General features: G+C 40.9%; 1 protein-coding gene across 53 annotated transcripts in view; it reads left to right on the top strand.

Annotated features, from left to right (window-relative positions):
* Positions 1 to 19240, top strand: part of Wdr27 (WD repeat domain 27) — a 120453-nt gene that overhangs the window by 84496 nt on the left and 16717 nt on the right. For 4 of the 53 annotated variants that reach the window (NM_001432191.1, XM_087553414.1, XM_087553514.1 and 1 more), the window contains 1 exon segment: positions 3288 to 3374. In NM_001432191.1, coding sequence (NP_001419120.1) covers positions 3288 to 3338 — 51 coding nt within the window. In that variant the 3' untranslated portion in view covers positions 3339 to 3374. 53 annotated transcript variants of the gene reach the window in all.

Below are 19240 nucleotides of genomic sequence, written 5' to 3'. Positions count from 1 at the left end.
TACGCCGTCCCTGATTTTTATGGTCTGGCTTTGGGAGTGTAGGTTAGCCACCTCCTTTTCTCCCTGTTGCCACATTTACTTGAGCAACTGTCACATTGTTATGTGCATGGATGTCCCTCTTCCTTTCTGTGATTCTATCCTTATCTTTATAAGCTACACTACTCTATGTGACTTTGCGTTGCTGTATCCTCTTAATGAGTTGAGGCTTTGTTGTTATGAAGTATGCTCTTTTTAGCCATGATATCCATACATACTAAGGCAGCCATGCTTGTTTCTGTTAGTGTTGGGATTTGTTTGTTTTCTCAATACACTATATTTTGATCATTTTTTCTTTCCCTCTGCCAACTCTTTCCATCTCTTCCCCATCTCTATACTCTCCAATGTCATGTACTTTCTTTCTCTATGGAAACAATCCTCCAAAATCAAAACAAAAAGACTAAAAAATTTTCAAAAACAAAATAAGCACACACACAAACCCAGGGAGTCTGTTGTGTGTTGTCCCACTACTCCTGAGCCTTCCCTAAAGTGTGGTTGATATGCAACTGTCACTCAACTGGGAAAACAGATTTTCCTTTCCCCAGCAAGTATCAATTGCAAATAGATTCTTGGTTATGGGTAGGACTTTGTACCCACTTCTCCATGCTGGGATTTTGGCTGTCTTGAAACTATGTGAGCCTTGTGCATGCTGTCAAAAACCCTGTGAGTTTGTATGTGCTGATGCACATTGATCTGAAGGCAAATCTATAGTGCATTTTTTTTTATTGATAATTGATGGTGAGAGTGCACAGCCCACTGTGGCTAGTGCCACTCCTGGGTAGGTGGTTTTGAGTTGTATAGGATAGCAACTTGAATAAGTGATGAAAGAGGGGTAAGCCAATAAGTGGCACTCCTCCATGGTTTCTGCTCTAGTTCCTGCTCCAGGTTCCTGCCTGAATTCCTGCCCTGACTTCCTTCAATGATGGACTGTGATCAGGATGTTTAACCCAGAAAAACCCTTCCCTTCCCAAGTTCTCATTGGTGATGGTGTTTATAACAGCAACAGAAACCTAAACAGGACAATTATATTCTATAAAATTTTAAAATACAGGTAGTCCCCAAGGATATAATAAAAATTATCAAATCACCAAGTACTTGGAAGAAATCACAATGGAATTTTATATGTTGTCTGGTCCTTTTTTAAATACATGTAATTTGAGGAAAATATTACTTGAAAATAATGTTTTATAACTGTCACCAGTATATATGGCTATAGCATATACCTCTTTTGTGTCATTTAATATTTTATGAATTATTATTTATAATAAATGACTAGATTTCTCTCTTCTCTCTTCTCTTTCTCTCTCTCTCTCTCTCTCTCTCTTTCACACACACACACACACACACACACACACACACACACACACACACACACGCACACACAGTTAACAGAAGGGCTGTGAGTTCCTTTAAGGTTTCCTGGCTTCGGCCTGCTTCCATGCTCACCCACGCTGTTGGTGTGTCTTAGTTCTTTGCGGTTATAGTATTGAAGGCCACAGCTGCTTGCTGGCTACAGGTTGAAGACCACTGAAATCTTCACCATGCAGGAAGACTCTATTGAAGAGCCTCTTTCCTGAGTGCTGTGCATTGTCCAGCCTGCTTGCCTTTATTTCCTTTTCCACTTCACAGCAGTAACTGGTACGTCCAGTTTGATGCAGTAAAGAATGGTCAGAAGAGATACGCTTGCTTTCCTCTGATCTCAATGGGAAGTTTCCAGGTTAAGTGTAGCTGCTATTTGTAGTTGCTATTATGAAGTTAAAGAAGGTTCCTTTTCCTTCTGCCTGATGAGTTGTTTCGTTGTTATTGTCTCAACGAGTGGGTGTTCAATTTGTTAAATGATTATTTTTATCATTCACGGATGAGATCATATAATTCTTTTATTTTTAAGCTCATTGGCATGATGGATTATATTGGTTTTCAAATGTGAACATAGCTATAAAAAACCCTACTTGGTCAGAATGTATCATGCTTTTCATGCAATGTTATATTAGATTTACTAATGTTTGCTGAGCACTTTTATATCCATGTTCACTGTGTAAATCGGTCTGTATTCTCTTTCCTTGAGATGTCTCTGTGCTGGCCTTTGGCTTTGAATACTGGCCACATGGGATGAGTAGCTAAACATTCTCTCTGTTGCTAGTTCAGCAAAGGAAGTATAGAGATTTAATATAATGTCTTTCTTGGATGTTTATTAGAACTTTCTAGTGTCTGTATGAAACTGGTGCTTAATGTTTTAGATTATTAATTATTGATTCCATTAAAAAATAGATAGAAGTCTAGTTACATTTTCTGCTTCTTTTTCTGTGACCTTGAGCAAGGACTATAGAACTATTGATCACAGAGTTGTTTGTAGTATTGTTTTATTAGTCTCTTAATATCCACAGGATCTATAGTGATGCCTCATTAATATGTATTCTCTCTTTTTGTTTTTATTTTTCTTAGCTTAGTCAATAGCTTGCCAATTTTACCCATCATTTAAAATTGGTTTCCCTGATTTCCCTCATTGACCTTCTGACTTCAGGCTTGTTGGTTCTGCTGTGGTGCTCATTGCCTTTGTCCACCCACTCACGCTGGTCTAGTTTTATCTCCTTTTCAGGATTCCAAGGAGGAAGATGAGACTGCCTTTATTATTTCTCATATTTGCATTTAGTATGTTACTTTCTTTATGTGAATGGCTGCCATGGTGTTCATAACTTTTAATAAGTGTATTTTGGTTCTCATGTAGTTCAAGATATTCTAAATTTTCTTAGGAGCTTTTTTTTTTAGTTGTGAAGTATATTATTTATTCTGGATTATATTTCTGTTATTGATTTCTAGTTTAATCCTACTGTAGTATATGAGTAGGCATCATATAATTTTTAATTATTTTAAAATGGTTAAAGAATGTTTATGGTTCTAAATGTTGTCAGTCTTGGTCAGTGTCCCATGCAAATTTGAGAAGAAACCTGTGTTATGTGTGGTTACATGAAGCAGACTATAAACATCAATTATATCTACATGATTAATGATATTATTGGGTTCAAACAAGTCCTTATTGATGTTCTGCCTGCCTGCTGGATATGCCCATTTCTGGTAGTGTGATGCCAAAGACTCTGCTATAATGGCAATTTATCTGTTTTCTCTGTGGTACCATTTAGGTAGCTGTCTCATGTAGGCATGCAGTATGTTCCCAGTTATAGTTATTATTTGTTTTTAGAAAACCAACCCAGTGCCTTTCTTATCTCTGATAACTTTTCTTGTTTTGAAATTAGTTGTATCTGAAGTGCATAGTGCTGGTCCTGTGCTGTTCTGGTCCGTACTAGCTTCCCATACATTCACAGTCCATGTACTCTTCACAGGTATGTGTGTATATTTCAAACGTGGTTTCAGGTTTAGCTTTTTGTTGTGATTTGTTATTTGTTCTAGTTTTTTGTTTTTTATTCTTTTTCTTTTCTTTTTGGCTTTGTAGTTTTAATTAAACCTGATTCCATTTTCTCTCCTTTCTTAGTATATCAGCTTTAACTTTTCATTTTAAGCCTTCACTTCTTTTGGCCTTTTGGTGCTTATCCTTAAGTTGCATTGTGCATTTATGCATTTATAACTAATTTTACATAATAGCAAGCTAACATGGATATTGTGAATACATAGTTACAAATCCTCATCCTTCCACCATCTGTGAACACATAGTAACAATTCCTCATTCTTTCTCTATTCTCTGAGAATGTTTTACTTTTTCTTAGAGAATTTTACAAGGTACACCCTTCCCCACCTGCCTCTGTTAATACCTGAGTGTTTCACTTCATTGCCTCCTTGCTTACATAGTTTCTGAGAATTGGCTGTAATTCTTATGTTATTTTCTTTGTAGGTAAGTACATTTTCTTCCTGGTTCCTTTGGTGATTTTCCCTTTCTGACTTGTCTTCAGTTTGTAAGTGCTGTTCCTAGCGGCAGTTTTGTTGGCATTGATCCTGCTTGAACTCTCTGAGCCTCCTAACACTGCTTTAGGGGACTTCTCAGTCATGTAGTGCCAGCTCCACCCTGCACTCCGTTCTCTCTTGTAGGTATTCCCACAGCACATTTAGAGCTTATGCCTCCCAGACTTCTAGGATCTTCTGTTCTAAGTGGTTTGATTTCCAGCATTTGTTTCTGGTTATTCTTTGACCCTGATTGCCCATGTGTGCCTGAGCTGCACGTCTACTCTGGTTACTTCCTGGCCTCCATTGCCCTGCTTGAGCAGCACGTCTATTCTTGCACATTGTATATTTTATTCATTGGAGCTCTGAGCATGTTAATCTTAGTTTTTATTAAAGTCCAATTTATTTTAATTCCAACACTCCTGCCATGTGGAGTCTGCTTTTGGTGTTGCTAAATTTGTTGAAACTGTTTTTGGATTTTTGTATACTTTGTGGCTTTTTGGTTTAAATTTAGATATATGTTAAGTTGAAGGGACCATAGTGAAAGTCCTCTTATGGTGCACTAAGTCCTGTATGAGCCGAAACTCTGGGCTCAGCCTTGCTGTATATCTCATCCTACATCTGGTTGGCACAGGCTAGCCAGGTGATCAGAGCTGGTTTCCCTTTCCCTGTCATTTCAGCTCTAATAGCCCCAGAAGGTGGGGCTATGGCTGACCAGCTCATTACCCCTGGCCCAGTGAGGAAAAGGCTCTGCAGTTTTTTAAAAGCAGATCCTTCCCCATCACGAAGCATGAGAACTTTTCCTCCTCATTGGCTACCACGGAAATGGAGTTGACTGTCACAATACTATGGGGCTTGTCCCTCTAGAGGTTTTAACCTCTGATGTGTCCACACTGAGCCTCTAGGAATCTATCGGTGATCCTTGAAGGGCAGTGCTGCTGTCCCCGCATGGTATGGGTTCTAGTCACTCTATCTAGACAGCAGGGTTTCTTGCATTTGCCTTCCTTTCTCTAGCTGGGGTGAGTGATTTGTCCAGGGTCTTCTCACATGGATCAGGAAGAGGCACCAGGTTTGAGCATGTTGAGCTGTTTATTAGGACACAGCAGAATGTCCATATTCCTACCCAAGGAACCAGAGCTTGGGAATCCCAGAAGCTTACAGAAGGTTTAGGTGCATTGCTATAGGGATATGTCTGTCTGTCCAGAAAACTACTAACTGGGTTATAAACCTTTTCTTCTCAGGTTTTAGAAAATGTGCCTATTGTTCCCAATCTATGTATTGCTAAAATTTAGGAGCTCACCCCAGTAAGAAGGGAAACAGAGCATCTGTCTTGAGATGCAGGCTCATACACATTTTCCAGATTCTCAGTGTAGGTAACAAGAGTCCACACAGAGTCATGGAAAGGGTCAGGAGTTTTCATGCAGCAGGTCAGTTGTCCAGCTTCTGATTACATAGCCTAAAATGTACTCTGAGGAAACCACAAGGACAGGGGAGGGAACAGAAGAGACCTCAAGTTCAAATATATTGTTCTTATTTTCATAGGTTGTGTTTGAACTCATGGATTAAGGAATATAATATAATGTCTTTACAAAAGGATGTTCAATAGTAGGATCTGCTTTACTAGGAAGCTAAAGAAGGTTTTTGCTCTTTCGGTACATATAGAAATAAAAATAATTTGTAAAATATAGCTATGAGGTTAGTGACAGAGCATCATATAGGGAATCACATTTAAAGAAAAGGTTAGAGTCACTGGAAGTCACTGGAATTCCCCTGCTTACCAGCATATGACATGTGTTCATTCTGCCTCCGACTTTAGTTTGTGCAGGTGCTGACACCTTTTCTCTTAGAGGCTATCTTGGTTTCTATGTTCCCATCATGCACATTTCCTCACTGACAGTCCTTAAAAACCTCCACTCAGATCACAGTTTTTCTGTTCCACATCCACTGTCCCTTGTCATACATGTGCCCGGCTCCTTCAAGTGCTGTGACATGTAGATTTATGGCAAGCTTCTCCCCTACTGTCATCCTCCATTTCCAGCAAGTCCTTTTGTCTACAACATCACCATCTATTCTTTTCCTTTTTCAAGCCATTAATACTGTAGTACCTCAGAGGAGACTGCAAGATGGTTCATTATCCAAGAAACAAATACCAAAACTTGGGTTTTGTTTTGATTTATTGGATGAGGAAGACAGCCCCTTTTTTATTTAATTTTTCAGCTCGACACTGGCATCCCTGCTGTGTCTAAGGACTTGGGTGCCTCATCATATGGCCTCTGCAAGTTTCAGGAATGTCCTGAGCCCAGCAAATTAGGAGGCATGCTCACACGTGCTGTAACTTTCAGCATTTACCATGAGGATAACTCAGATGATACACTCTGCTATGTAGACTTTGTGTTACCCTGTTTTGATAAGTTAATTTTCACAAAATGAATACAATACTTCCTACATACCCATAGTTTTGCTATCTGTAGCTTTAATTACCCATACTGGATAAAAAAAATTCAGTAATAAATAATTTATAAGTTTAAAATTCTTTATCATTCCAAGTATTCTGTGCTGTCTTACTCTGTTTTACCCAGACATTAGCTGGCCATTTGCTCAGTGAGCCCATGCTGTGATCACTACCGACACACTGGGCACGTAAGCTATATAATTCGTTAGCTATGTGTTGGTTCCACAGAGCTCATTTCCAAGTGACCCTTGTTTGACTTCATAATGGTCCCAAAGTCTATACCAAAGAGAAGACATTCCATTGAAAAGCTGTAAATTCTTGACTTACGGGGACAAAAAGGCAAAGTTTATGCTGACATTGCTAAAATTGTATAAGAACAGACGTTCTATCCATTAGATGGTAAAGAAGGAAAAAGAAACTTGTGCTGGTTTTGTTGCTGTACCTCAGAGTGTCGCCAGATGCTTAGTTAGGATGGAAAATGCACTGGATTATAGGGCTCTCTGCTATCTGTGGCTTCAGGCGGCCCCTAGAGGCTTGGAACAGTGTCTGTGTGGATGGGGGCTCTGGTACTTGGTTTCCAGGGATCCTGGCCAGCAGCAGCTCTGTGGAGATATTAGTAAGGAAAATAGTCTAGGGACAGACGGTGTGGAGCCAGCCCCTCAGCTGCTGTTTTTATAGTGCCTGGGAGGAAATGATGTGTTAATTTCTTTATACTTAAAGTTGTCTTTAGAAAGTACCATTTAGGCACTTTTGTTGCCCCAAATGTGAGCAGTGGTGCTTTTGAACTGTGGAACAACTCTCTCTCTCTCTCTCTCTCTCTCTCTCTCTCTCTCTCTCTCTCTCTCTCTCTCTGATGAGAGCTTTTGTTTGGTTTTTTTTTTTTTTTTGGTTCTTTTTTTTTCGGAGCTGGGGACCGAACCCAGGGCCTTGCGCTTCCTAGGCAAGCGCTCTACCACTGAGCTAAATCCCCAACCCCTGATGAGAGCTTTTATTTCCCAATTCATACTTAACCTTGTTACTTGTAGTGGGATCCTGGGAGAATGCAGAAGTGAGGATGCTGAGGACAGTGTGATGCACATCCCCTCAGTGAGGGCTGCTCTCTCCAATCCCAGGAAAACTATGTTTAATGCAGGAGAAGGTTTTCTTCTCTTCTCAGAACTCATTGTTTCAGTGGGTGGCAGGCCCTGTGATGCACCTTTAGACGTGATCCACATACTAGGGCTTTGTGTGTGTCTGATTTTTGTCAGGTGCTCTGCACATTGTCCTTCTGTAGATGGTTGCTGTAACATTGTACCAGCATATAATTAGGGATAACTTCAATCAGACCTTCATTTCAGAGAAGACATGTAAGCTGTCATAGCTCACTGCCTGTGCAGAATTCAGATATAAAGCCAGTACAGTGGCTGAGTAGCTTACTGTAGACTACGGCTTGGGTCTGTGTTAGAATCCTAGGAGCCTGACTGCTTTCAATTTCGGCCATGCAAAGTGCTTGCTTTAATGGAACCAGATACTCCTCTCACAACCTCAGAAGATCCAGGAGCCTATTTAGCAAAGTACATAGCTTGCCTGATGGCCTTAGAACATTGCAGTTCTTATTGGACATGTGGCAAGAGAGATGGAGATTTTTATCAGAGTTTTCTTTTTCTACAAAAAGAAAACTTACTGTATCCTATTGGATACAGTAAGCTTTGCTTGTGCTATAGAACCTTTATGATAAGGGTCTCAATGCAGGGAAATAAATGCTCTAGTTCCCATGCTTGGTGTGAAATTCTCATGTAGGTGAGCCTAGCTGAGCAGTTTTCAACTTGTGGGTTATGACCCCTTTGGGGGTCACATATCAAATATCCTAAATATCAGCTATTTACATTATGATTCATAACAGTAGCAAACTTACAGTTATGAAGTAGCAACAAAATAATTTTATGGTTGGGGGGTTGTCACAACATGTATAACTGTATCAACGGGTCACAGCATTGGGAAGGTTGAGAACCAATGGGCTAGATGAAGAGGTAGATATTGTAGCCCTTTTCTTCAGTGATCTTTCTCTCCCACATTTCTGAGACTTCAGCAAGAATACTAACAGAAGCAGAGAGATAGCTGCCTGGTGAGCCATCTGCAACAGGGACAGTCAGTGTTCTCAAGAGTGATCACAGAGTCATCATTAGTACACGGAAATAAGACTGAGTCTTCTGTGCTGCTGTCATGTCTTCAGCCTTTGATAATGTACTTCTGAGCTGTATTAGCTTTTTTACTTCTTTCCTTACTTCCTTGAGACTTCTTGGGGGAATTCCTGTATAATCATTCACACACAGGGGCAGTATCTGTCCTTTCTAATCTGTTTTATTTCATACACTGATTTCTCAGTAGAACTTACACCATACGATTCATGGATGTTTTGTGAAGCCTTTTCTAAAGTTGAAATAACTGTTTATTCTTCTGAAATTGCTGAAGTGCTCACCACAATTGCTTCTTGACTTTTGCTAAAGACTCTTTCTGTACCAATTGGTAGCATATAATGTTTTCCTTCTTGATGTTACTAACTAGTATTTTGGTATTTAATAAAGTAGCAAGATTTTTGCAAATATTTATAACTCGGTGAGCTTCATAAAGCATACAGGTTATGAAAGAAGTCTAAATGGAGTCACCAAAAAATGAGGGAGACAGTGCCCCAGATTGATGTCTTTGCCATCAAGTAAAACACCCAGTACCAGGAATGGATTCTATCTGGTTGAGTCATTGGCCAAAGGGCACCCATGAAAAATCCTAAACATTTCATGCTATTGCTTGCTCTCCACAAAATGATGGTAAGTCCTGGTGCTGAAGGCAACACTTAATGTGTCTCATTGGCCATGGAGAGATTGAGCTGGTGTTTAGCCTTCACCATACTGACTGAGCTGCTGGGAATATAGGTGAAATGTTCTGAAATATATGGTGGGTCTATTTAATTAATGGCATAGTCTAACTCCAGCATTTCTCTGTTTAGTTTTTGTCTGCATTGTCTTTCTATTGGGTTAATGAAGTAATCATTGTGTGGGGTCAATATGTGATTTTTTTGGAATAATGTTTCTTTTTATGAACATGGTACCCTTTTGCTTAGTGTATAGATGTTAAGAATTACAACATCATCTTGGTGGATTTCTCCTTTGGTGAGTACATAGTAGCCTTCCTTTACTCTTTTGATTAGTTTTGGCTTGAAATCTATTTTTTCAGACATTAAAATGGCTACGCAAGCTTTCTTCTTCAGGCCATTTGCCTGCATACCCTTTTTCATCCTTTACCCTGAGGAAATCTGTATCCTTGATGGTAAGCTATATTTCTTGGATGAAGCAGAGAGATGGGTCTTATTTTCTAAAACAATCTGTGAGTCTCTGTCTTTTGTATTGGGTAATTGGGACATTAATACTAATGTTATTAATTAGCAGTATTTATTGATTCCTATTATTTTGTTGTTGTGGTGGGGGTTTCCCTTCAACTTTTGAGACCTGAATTCAGCTGTGTCAATTTCTATCTCGTTTTATGTTTATCTTCTTATATCTCACACTCACAAGCCCTATATAGAGGAAAATCCTGATTACACATACATCGGTGATATTGACAACTGATGAGGACCCATTTTAAAATAACTTGAGGGCTGGAGAGATGGCTCAGCGGTTAAGAGCACTGACTGCTCTTCCAGAGGTTCTGAGTTCAATTCCCAGCAACCACATGGTGGCTCACAACCATCTGTAATGGGATCTGATGCCCTCTTCTGGTGAGGACAGCGACAGTGTACTCACATATATAAAAATAAATAAATCTTTAAAAAAAAATTTAAAAAAAAATAACTTGACTAGGAGACAGTTTATATTCTCTTGACAATAATATTAGTACATAGTCCAGATTCCTTTTTCTTTCTTCCTGCCACCTTTTCTAGGTCACCATTACCCAACTTGGCCATTCGCTGGGATGCTTGGCATGCCTCTGCCTACCCTCTCTGTTGTGTTTCCTTCCTCCTCTTTTTCTACACAGCAGCTGGAATTTGCTGTGAATCGAATCCTTGTCACTACCCTAGGATTGCATGGTGAATTTACAGGTCTATAAGTCATGAGTCTATAGAAATCATGCAAGTTGTGTGGCTATATGACATATTCAATGGATATTTTCCATGACATAAGATACCTTGTACACTAAGCCATGCAACCTGCTTAATGAATTCAAAGATATAAAAGGAAATGAAGGGTCTGTATTGCTACGTCCTTCCTTGATCTTCTGTGGGACTTCTGGTTGTATTTTATTTGACTAGGAGACCACTGTTTGTGGCCCAATTGTTAAGCTCTAGAGCCCAGACTATTGCTTGCCTTGGAAAGACTCCAATATATTATTTTTGTGTAAATGAGCTTGGTCTTTATGGGAGGGTCATGAAGTTTATGTTTCTAGCATACTTCTTCATGTTTTCAGTCATTTGTATCATAACAAGCCCAATTTCATTACTTGTTTATCACATTAGCTGGGAGACCTCAATAGCTACAAATAGCCAGATTTGTCATGGCCACAGTTAGCATCAAGGTTTATGAAAACAATTGACGTAGTTTGGAAATATATTCTTGCAAATATTTAATGACTGATGCTTTCCAGCCCTTAGAGTGAAAATGGAAATTGGGAGTAACTGGGACTTAAATGGTTGAGAAAAGTGGTATCTCAAATGCAGTGGTTATTACACAGTGTTCATGGTAGATACGACCCTGGTCTAATGCTACAGTTGCATTCCTAAAACATCCCCCTTAGGGAAGCTCAAAGAAGCAAGTTTTATAGTTAGAAACCACAGGTTTCCCTTTATGTGAGCTGTTATCCTAGAGCTTCAGTTTTACTTCCCTTGAGGCATTTTTTCTTACTGGCCCAGAAGGAGAACTTACTATTTCCAAGGCTGAAATCTGACAGGCATGCTGCAGCTTCTGGGCATGCTTCTGTGAAGTGATTCCTCAGTTGTGTGTATTGTTACTGGTCATAATTCCTCTAAATTGAAGAATGTGGGAAGGGCTTGCTTGGGTTTGACAGGGACAAAATCAGGACTGGCAATGTACTTGCTTTCATTGTCTACCAACAACCCACATGAATCTGCAGATTGCTTCAGACCTCTGTAACGTCACCTTGGTCCTCTGCTGTGGCCCTTTCCTAGCCTTCAGGCTTTGAGGAAGCTGTCTCAGAGAGCACTGGACAGCTCTCCAGTGTGGGTGCTCATGAGCACATGATTAACCCTTGGGCTGAGCTCTGAAGCCGAGCTGCACTTGGGCCAATCCGTATTAAGTTCCTTGGGCAGCACTACAGTCTCATGTACTTAGATGAGGTAAACTACGGAACCGTTCCTACTGCTTTTGAATTCTGTCTTTGCTTTTCTATGATTTATAATAGATACTGAAAGGATGAAGAAGGAGAATTTATTGTAGATGAGCCCCCCTTTTCCCCATTGCTGAACTTAAGAATCATTGCACTGGGAGATTGGTCACCTCAGGCTTGAGAGCACAGAGGCCCCTGAAGGCCTGAGCTGGGGCTGCTTCTGCTGCATCACAGCAACACATAGCTCAGCTTTTTGTTCCGTTTATTTATTACTTGTGAGTAATTCTTCACTTCTGAATGAGCCATTTTTTTAAAAAAAATTATACTTTGTGTAGTTCAGAGGAGAGATGAACAGATGAGCCTAAAATACCACTACAATATAAATAATTCATATTTTACTTGTCTGACAAATTTGTATATACAGATGTTAGAATATATGAAATTCTCAAAGTGGAGAATCAAAAGATAGAATACTCACAAAAAAGACAGAAGGCATAAAATTATCAAGGTTATGAATGAAGAGGGACATCATTACCAACCTTACAGAAAAAAGGAAATACGGGTAAACAGATGTGCTGCATGTGACAGCAAATCAATTACTTAGCTAAGTAGAACATTTCTAGAAAGAATCAAGTCACCAAAATAAACTCAAGGATAAAGAGAAAATTTAATAGACTTATAGTAATGTAGCAGTGAATTATTAATCTGCTTTGGCTCCAAGTGGGTCATGTGTGCACTGTTACCTCCCTCCCCCCAAGAACTCTGGATCCATGAATGAAACACACACACACACACACACACACACACACACACACACACACACACACACCCAGGATAATTTTGATATGCCTAACTTGCTCAATGGCTGGGCACTTCTAAACCCCCCTGCAGTTAGACCACACTCCCCTCCAGTATTCCTGAGTTAGCACCTTCTAAATCAGTACTTAATCTTTGCTGTTCTGTTACCTTCTGGGCAGTCCCCCTCTTCCCCCCCTTAACACCTCCATTGTTGGATGATTTCTCCCTGCAGCTCTTAAATCTGATCTCTCTGTCTCTGAGTTATGGCAATTCTCCTCTCTTCCCCTAGGTTGGTCCCTTGCCCTTGCAATCCAAAAGTCCCACCTCTGTCTCCCTGTCTAGCCATTGGCTATATGGCAGTTCTTTATTACCAATCAAAGCCAGCTGGGGGCAGGAGCCCTCATCGTCTAGAATCATGGCTTTTGTGAGCCAAATTAAGACAAAGCATCAGAACCATTTCCCAGCACAGTAAGTAAAGAGATACTAGTAATCTGGAATCTTCCTTCAAGAAACATGTAGCTAGAGTAACTTCTCTGATTGTCCTAATACACAGCTCCTGAGATAAACACTGGTTCTTCCCACAGTCTGGCAGCCTACAAAAGAGGAGGAGCATCTTAGATCATTCTGTGAGACTGGGATCTGATCGATCCCAAGCCACAAAATACCTAGACTGATGTCTTTTATGACTGTGGATGCAAAGCTCCTCAAGCAATTATAATAAACCAGATCCAATAATATATTTAGATGATTATTGCTATGTATTACTCTATGAGTGAGTTGATTTATCATAGGAATGCAAGGTTGACTTAACAAGGGAAATTAATTAATATAATGTATCACATCAACCAAATAAAACCAAAAATTATTGTCTTAATTGACACACAGAAGTTTTTTGATAAAATTTAAAAGATACCCTTAACAGCAATAACAAAATGGGAAACTCATGAGGTTCTAGTTTGAAATGTCTTTCTTCTCTTATCTCATTAAAAGTGCTGTGTGCAAACCCATGGCTAACATCATAGTTGACAGAGAGAAGCAGATGGAAACAAAGATGAGGATGCCCGTCTTCCCACTCTCCTGTCACCAGTGTACTAGAGTCTGCAATCAGGGCAGTCAGGCAACACACACACACACACACACACACACACACACACACGTGCACACACGCACACTCACATACACACACTCTCACACACACTTGCCTTTGAGCACTATTATCAGAAGGAGATTTGTGTTTGCTTTGGGGGTCATCAGTGTCCCCATAATTTGGGGTAAACACATTGTCTTAGTTAGGGTTTCTATTGCTGCAACAAAACACCATGACAAAAAAGTAAGTTGGGGAGGGAAGGGTTTATTTGGCTTATAATTCCATATTGCTGGTCACCATCAAAGAAAATCAGGACAGGAACTCAAAGAGGGCAGAAGTCTGGAGTCAGGAGCCGATGCAGAGGCTATGGAAGGGTGCTGCTTACTGGCTTGCTTCCTATGGCTTGCTCAGCCTGCCTTCTTACAGAACCCAGGAGCACCTAAGGGTCTCTCCTTTCAAATAACCTCTGGTTTATATGTCAAGTTGACTTGACATATAAACCACACACACATAGTCCTGTGCTGCAGGAGTAAGAGTGTGGAGGTTTCCTTCAGAGGCTCTTTGCCTAGCACACCCTTCTCTGGGGCCATTCAGTGTGCGTAATACCATGCCTTCCATGTCAGCTGTGGGATCTCATGTAGCTGCTCTGCCTCTTTTTGACTTCTGATCTGTGATCTCTGACCAATAGAGTGGACTGCCAGAACCTGTTCCCAGGAAGTCCCCAGGAAACTCGTGAGGTTCTAGTTTGAAATGTCTTTCTTCTCTTATCTCATGAAGTTGTCTCTGCTGCTGTCTTCCTGCTCAGGCACACCTGTTACTCCTATATCAGGAAAATGTCAACAATCCCAGTCACTCATGGTATGGGATAGGGTCTTACTTCCCAGCTATCCCTCACCATGTACAGCATCTTCTGCTGTCGCACAGCATCACATGTCAGTGTCTCCCATCCTGCATGTTATGTTGTCTGCAACGCTGTGCCTATGTGCCTTCTTCTTGCTGTAGTCTCCCCAGCTTCTGCTAGCTCCCTGTGTTGTGAGTTCCCATGGCCATGGTCATCCTCTATGAAGGGTCCACCTTCTTATGACAGTGTAGTGGGCTTGGCCCAGCTCTTTGTACACTTCTCTCTTTCTTCTATCTCCTCCAAACTTCCCAGGTCTAGGTGTCATGTGCTTGGACCTTAGCTTTTAGAGGTTCTGTCACAATGCTGAACCCCTCCTATGCAGCAATGTGGTATGTCCATCTGCCATTGGTAGCTTGTTCTGAGGTATCATCAGATAAGGGCTGGACTTCTCACACCAACTAACAAGTTATGAAAGGAGACGCTTTATCCATGATCTCATTAAAAATTAAATATCATCAACAAAACACAATCAAGTCTGCCAGACTTGAGTAGACAGATCTATGGAAGCATCTCTCCATGCTTCAGCAGGTCTCCTCTAAAGGGTTGTGTCTGAGGCAGGCCTCTTCTATCTGCTTAGAGCTGTAAGCCCTTCCTGTGCAACACAGAATTCAGGAACGTGGTCTCAAAGCGTCCGTGAATGCTGTGTCCATGCAGTCTTGGTGATGCACTGTGAGTGCCAGTCCCTGTGGCAGTTGGTGTGTCTGTGGAGTGCCTCTTTAGCCCACTCTGTGCTCTTTTTCTCCTCAGGGTTCATCTTATCTTCATTATCTCCCTCACAGAGCATTAACAAATAAAGGATAATTACACAAAATAAAAATAGAAAATAGAAAATATTTTTATCAAAGCATACATTTTCAAGAGGTAAAATGATTTAAAAATGAATGTATATGATTTAAACAGTTATTTAGAAATTTTCACTTTCATTAAAATTAAAAGTGTATAATTCATATTTTATTTGTGTTCTAACTTCAAATAAAGATGGCATGATTTGGTTTTCTTAAGACTAAAGAAATCTTACTAAATATTTTCATAGGAAAGAAAAACAGTTTGCAATCCAGTGTCCAGGATCTGCATACCAATGTTAAGATGAATCATTATAGGTTATGCATGCTCTGTCCCGACACACAGCTGCAGAGAGGGATATGTCAGTTATGTGCAAAACAGTCCTGGATGCCATGTGGAGCTGCTGTGACTTCCTGTCAGCTCATTTGATGTCAACGCTAGACCATAGCAGAAAAGCAAACCCAGTGTGTGAGCCACACTTTACCGTGTGAATTCTTGCCCTCTGGAAGGAAGTGCTTGGTGTGAAAGGCCCTTCTCCTGTCTACAATGCTTGCTGTACACCCTTGGCAGCAGCCCCTGTTTCACAGCAGGTACATACTTCAGGGGATGAACCCACAGGCGCCTTTTGTTCCAAACAAGGTTTAAAGAAAGAACCATCATGGGAGACTACAGTAGGAAAAGGTGAAGCTCGAGTGTTGTCCTTGATTCCCCAGAACTGCTTCTTAGCTGTCACACATGCCAGTGGGGTCTAAGAGTGCAGTGGGGTCCAGTGCAGAAAACAAAGCCAAAAGCAGTACAGGACATAGAAGGCCATAAAAGAGGAAGTCACATAAGGTGCAAAATGGAGACAACTCATTTCACTGTTGGAAATCAAAGCTAACAAGAGAGGGATGGATGTAAGCTTTCATGGAGCTTAGTGTGACGCTCACAACATGTGAGTGAGCCGATACGATAAGGACTGGCCTACTGTGTGCTGTGGCAGTGACTACTGTGGGGCACAGACAGACTGGGTCAAAAACACTGGTGACCTCAGCAATGAGAGAGAGAGAGAGAGAGAGAGAGAGAGAGAGAGAGAGAGAGAGAGAGAGTAAGTGGGTAAGTGCAGTCATGTGCTCCTTAAAAAACAACTAATACTGTTTAGAGATGTAATTTTTTAATCATACAATTTACTCCTAAGATTTGGTGACAGCAGCATTTTCCCCCTAAATTTGCTATACAGAGCAGAGCGATGGGATGCCTTGGGAAGAGAGAGGGCAGGAGTGAGGGAGTGAGGGAGTGAAAGTGGTCCCCAGAACTCTGACCTCTCCTCTTAGAACAATGCCATTGGATCAGCAGCAAGCCCTAGTGGTCCCTCACACAGCGGAGCCAGCTATGCATGAGCAATCCAGGGGGCTGTGAGTCACACTGTGTACAGACCAGGTCCCGAGTGGCCCTCTGTGAATCCGCAGTGTGTCGTGTATAGGTGCAGAGCGGCAGAGGACACGGGAGAGGCTCTTCCTGAACAAAGATTTCCAAGTTATGTGAGAAGGTGGGCTGAAAGTCGGGCAGGTCTCCAATGTCAGTCCCTGGCTCTGTCCTCTGCATGGCATTTCTCCTCGAAGTCTCCAGGGGCTCACGCAGCACATGGACACTCAGCAGCAGGGCGACTGTTTGGAATTCAGTTCTTGAGCCTTGGCCATGGAAGATGGTTCAGATTATGTTTAATGGTTGTTGATCTAATATCTGGCTGGCGAGGATATTTGTCCCTGATGGTCTGGCAAAGCTTTCAGGCCTGCAAACACTCATTGCTGTGGCCTCCGGCCCTGAGCACACTGTGGTCACACTGTAGGAATGTGACAGTTGGACCATAATTTCAGTTCTGCTCAATTTCTTTGTAAGTGATTTATAAACCCAACTTGAGAATTTATCTCAAATAAGCTGCAGCAGTTTTGTTCTTCTCAGCACATAGGATTCCAGTTACACAGCTGGCTCTATTACTGAGCTTCGCTAATGAAGTTTGTGAATTATAAGAATGATAAGCATGTTTTACTCAAGGACAGCAGATTAAAGAGAGCAACAGACTGAAGGGAGACGATACAATAAACCACTCATTGTATAGACTTGTGTGGTTGTGGGTATCTTTGTGCTAACTGTAGTTAAGAAAAGGGTTTAATTAATTCAGTTTGGCTATGATAAAACACATTCTCTTTAATAGAAATTATACACAATATGTAGTTATTTTTGGAGATGTAAGCTGCAATGTAAAAATATATTGCTGGAGTTCCTGTTTCATAACTGCAGAGACATTACATCTTACCTTGTTGACCTTTTTGTTTCATTTTTTTCAACTTGTAAAAAGGAATTAGGGCACGTTCTTTTGGGAACTAGAGTAAGAAGCCAGGTGTGGCCATCAGGTCTGTAATTCCAGCTGTTCAGATGGTTGAAGACCATCTGAGTTAGCAAGATCTGATTTAAAACACTGGGGTCCATAGCTCAGTGGCAGAGAGGTTCTAGGTTTGACCCCATCACAACAAAATAAATATATGGAAGGGAGGTGCGGGGGGGGGGAGGTAGGAGAGAGACAGGCAGAGAGGGGAGAGAAAGGGAGAGGGAGGGGGCAAGCAAGCACCAGGGAAAATGTGACAGCTCATAGGCACTGACCTTTCCTCAGTGGCTGCTGTAGAAGCTCTCACGGGGTATTTCTTCCTGAGCATGTGTAGGTGTGTATGTGTTTATGCTTACACACAGCCACAGGTGAAAAAAATAAGATTTGGTTACAAACAATGTTTACTACTCGTTTTCAACCTAGTATTTTTAAATTTAATTTTAAAATTGACCATTTGGGTATAATCATATAGAAATGAAGTTAATTTTTGTATATTGATTTTGTGATCCAATCGGACTTGGTTATTAGGTATAATTGATTTTGACTTTTTCACTTTATGTGCATATGATTCTACCATCTGAAAAATCAGTTTCAAGTCTTCCCACTCCAGATGAGTGTAGTTCTCTTTATTAACTTCCCTAATTATAAGAGTATTATCCTCGTTATGTTCCTGATTTTACTGGACACTTCCAGGACTTTGCTATTAAGGATAATGTCAGTTGTGGGGTTTGTATAGTGGGCCCCATAGTGTACAGGGAAGCCACCTTTATTGTTAGTCTGTTTGGTGTTTTTATAATCATGAAATGTGGATGCTTCCACTCTTTCATAAAAGGGGAAACAAAAATATCCATAGGAGGGGATATGGAAGCAAAGTTTAGAGCAGAGACTGAAGGAATGGCTATTCAGAGCCTGCCCCACATGTGGCCCATACATATAGAGCCACCAAAACTAGATAAGATGGATGAAGCAAAGAAGTGCAGGCTGACAGGAACTGATTGTAGATCTCTCCTGAGAGACACAACCAGAGCATGTCAAATGCAGAGGTGAACACTAGCAGCAAACCACTGAACTGAGAACCGGACCTCCATTGGAGGGATTAGAGAAAGGATTGAAAGAGCTGAAGGGATTTGCAACCCCATAAGAACCACAATGCCAACCAATCAGAGCTTCCAGGGACTAAACCACTACCAAAAGACTATACATGGACTGACCCAGGGCTCCAACTGCATAGGTAGCAGACAATAGACTTGTTGGGGCACCAGTGGAAGGGGAAGCCCTTGGTCCTGCCAACGTTGGACCACCAGTGCAGGGGAATGTCGGAGGGGTAAAGGGGGTGGTTGAGGGGAACACCCTTATGGGGGAGGGGGAAGGGACAGGGGGCTTATGGACAGGAAACCGGGAAAGGGAATGACATTTGAAATGTAAATAAAGAAATATATCTAATTAAAAATAAATAAGTAAATGTTTACTTTTTCTGTAATTGCTTTTGTCTATTGAGATGATCACATGGTTCACCTTTTCTCAATTTCAATAGAGTATCAAATTAACTTTTTTTGTTGTTACACAACAATTCCTTAATATAACCTGTTTAGTTTGTGTAATGCTACTTGTATT

This window comes from Rattus norvegicus, chromosome 1 (assembly GCF_021556685.1).
Source record: "Rattus norvegicus strain SHRSP/BbbUtx chromosome 1, alternate assembly SHRSP_T2T, whole genome shotgun sequence".
In the NCBI taxonomy this organism is placed as follows: Eukaryota; Metazoa; Chordata; class Mammalia; order Rodentia; family Muridae; genus Rattus; species Rattus norvegicus.
Note: the sequence above shows the minus strand (reverse complement) of the source record. Positions and strands in the feature narration are given on the sequence as shown.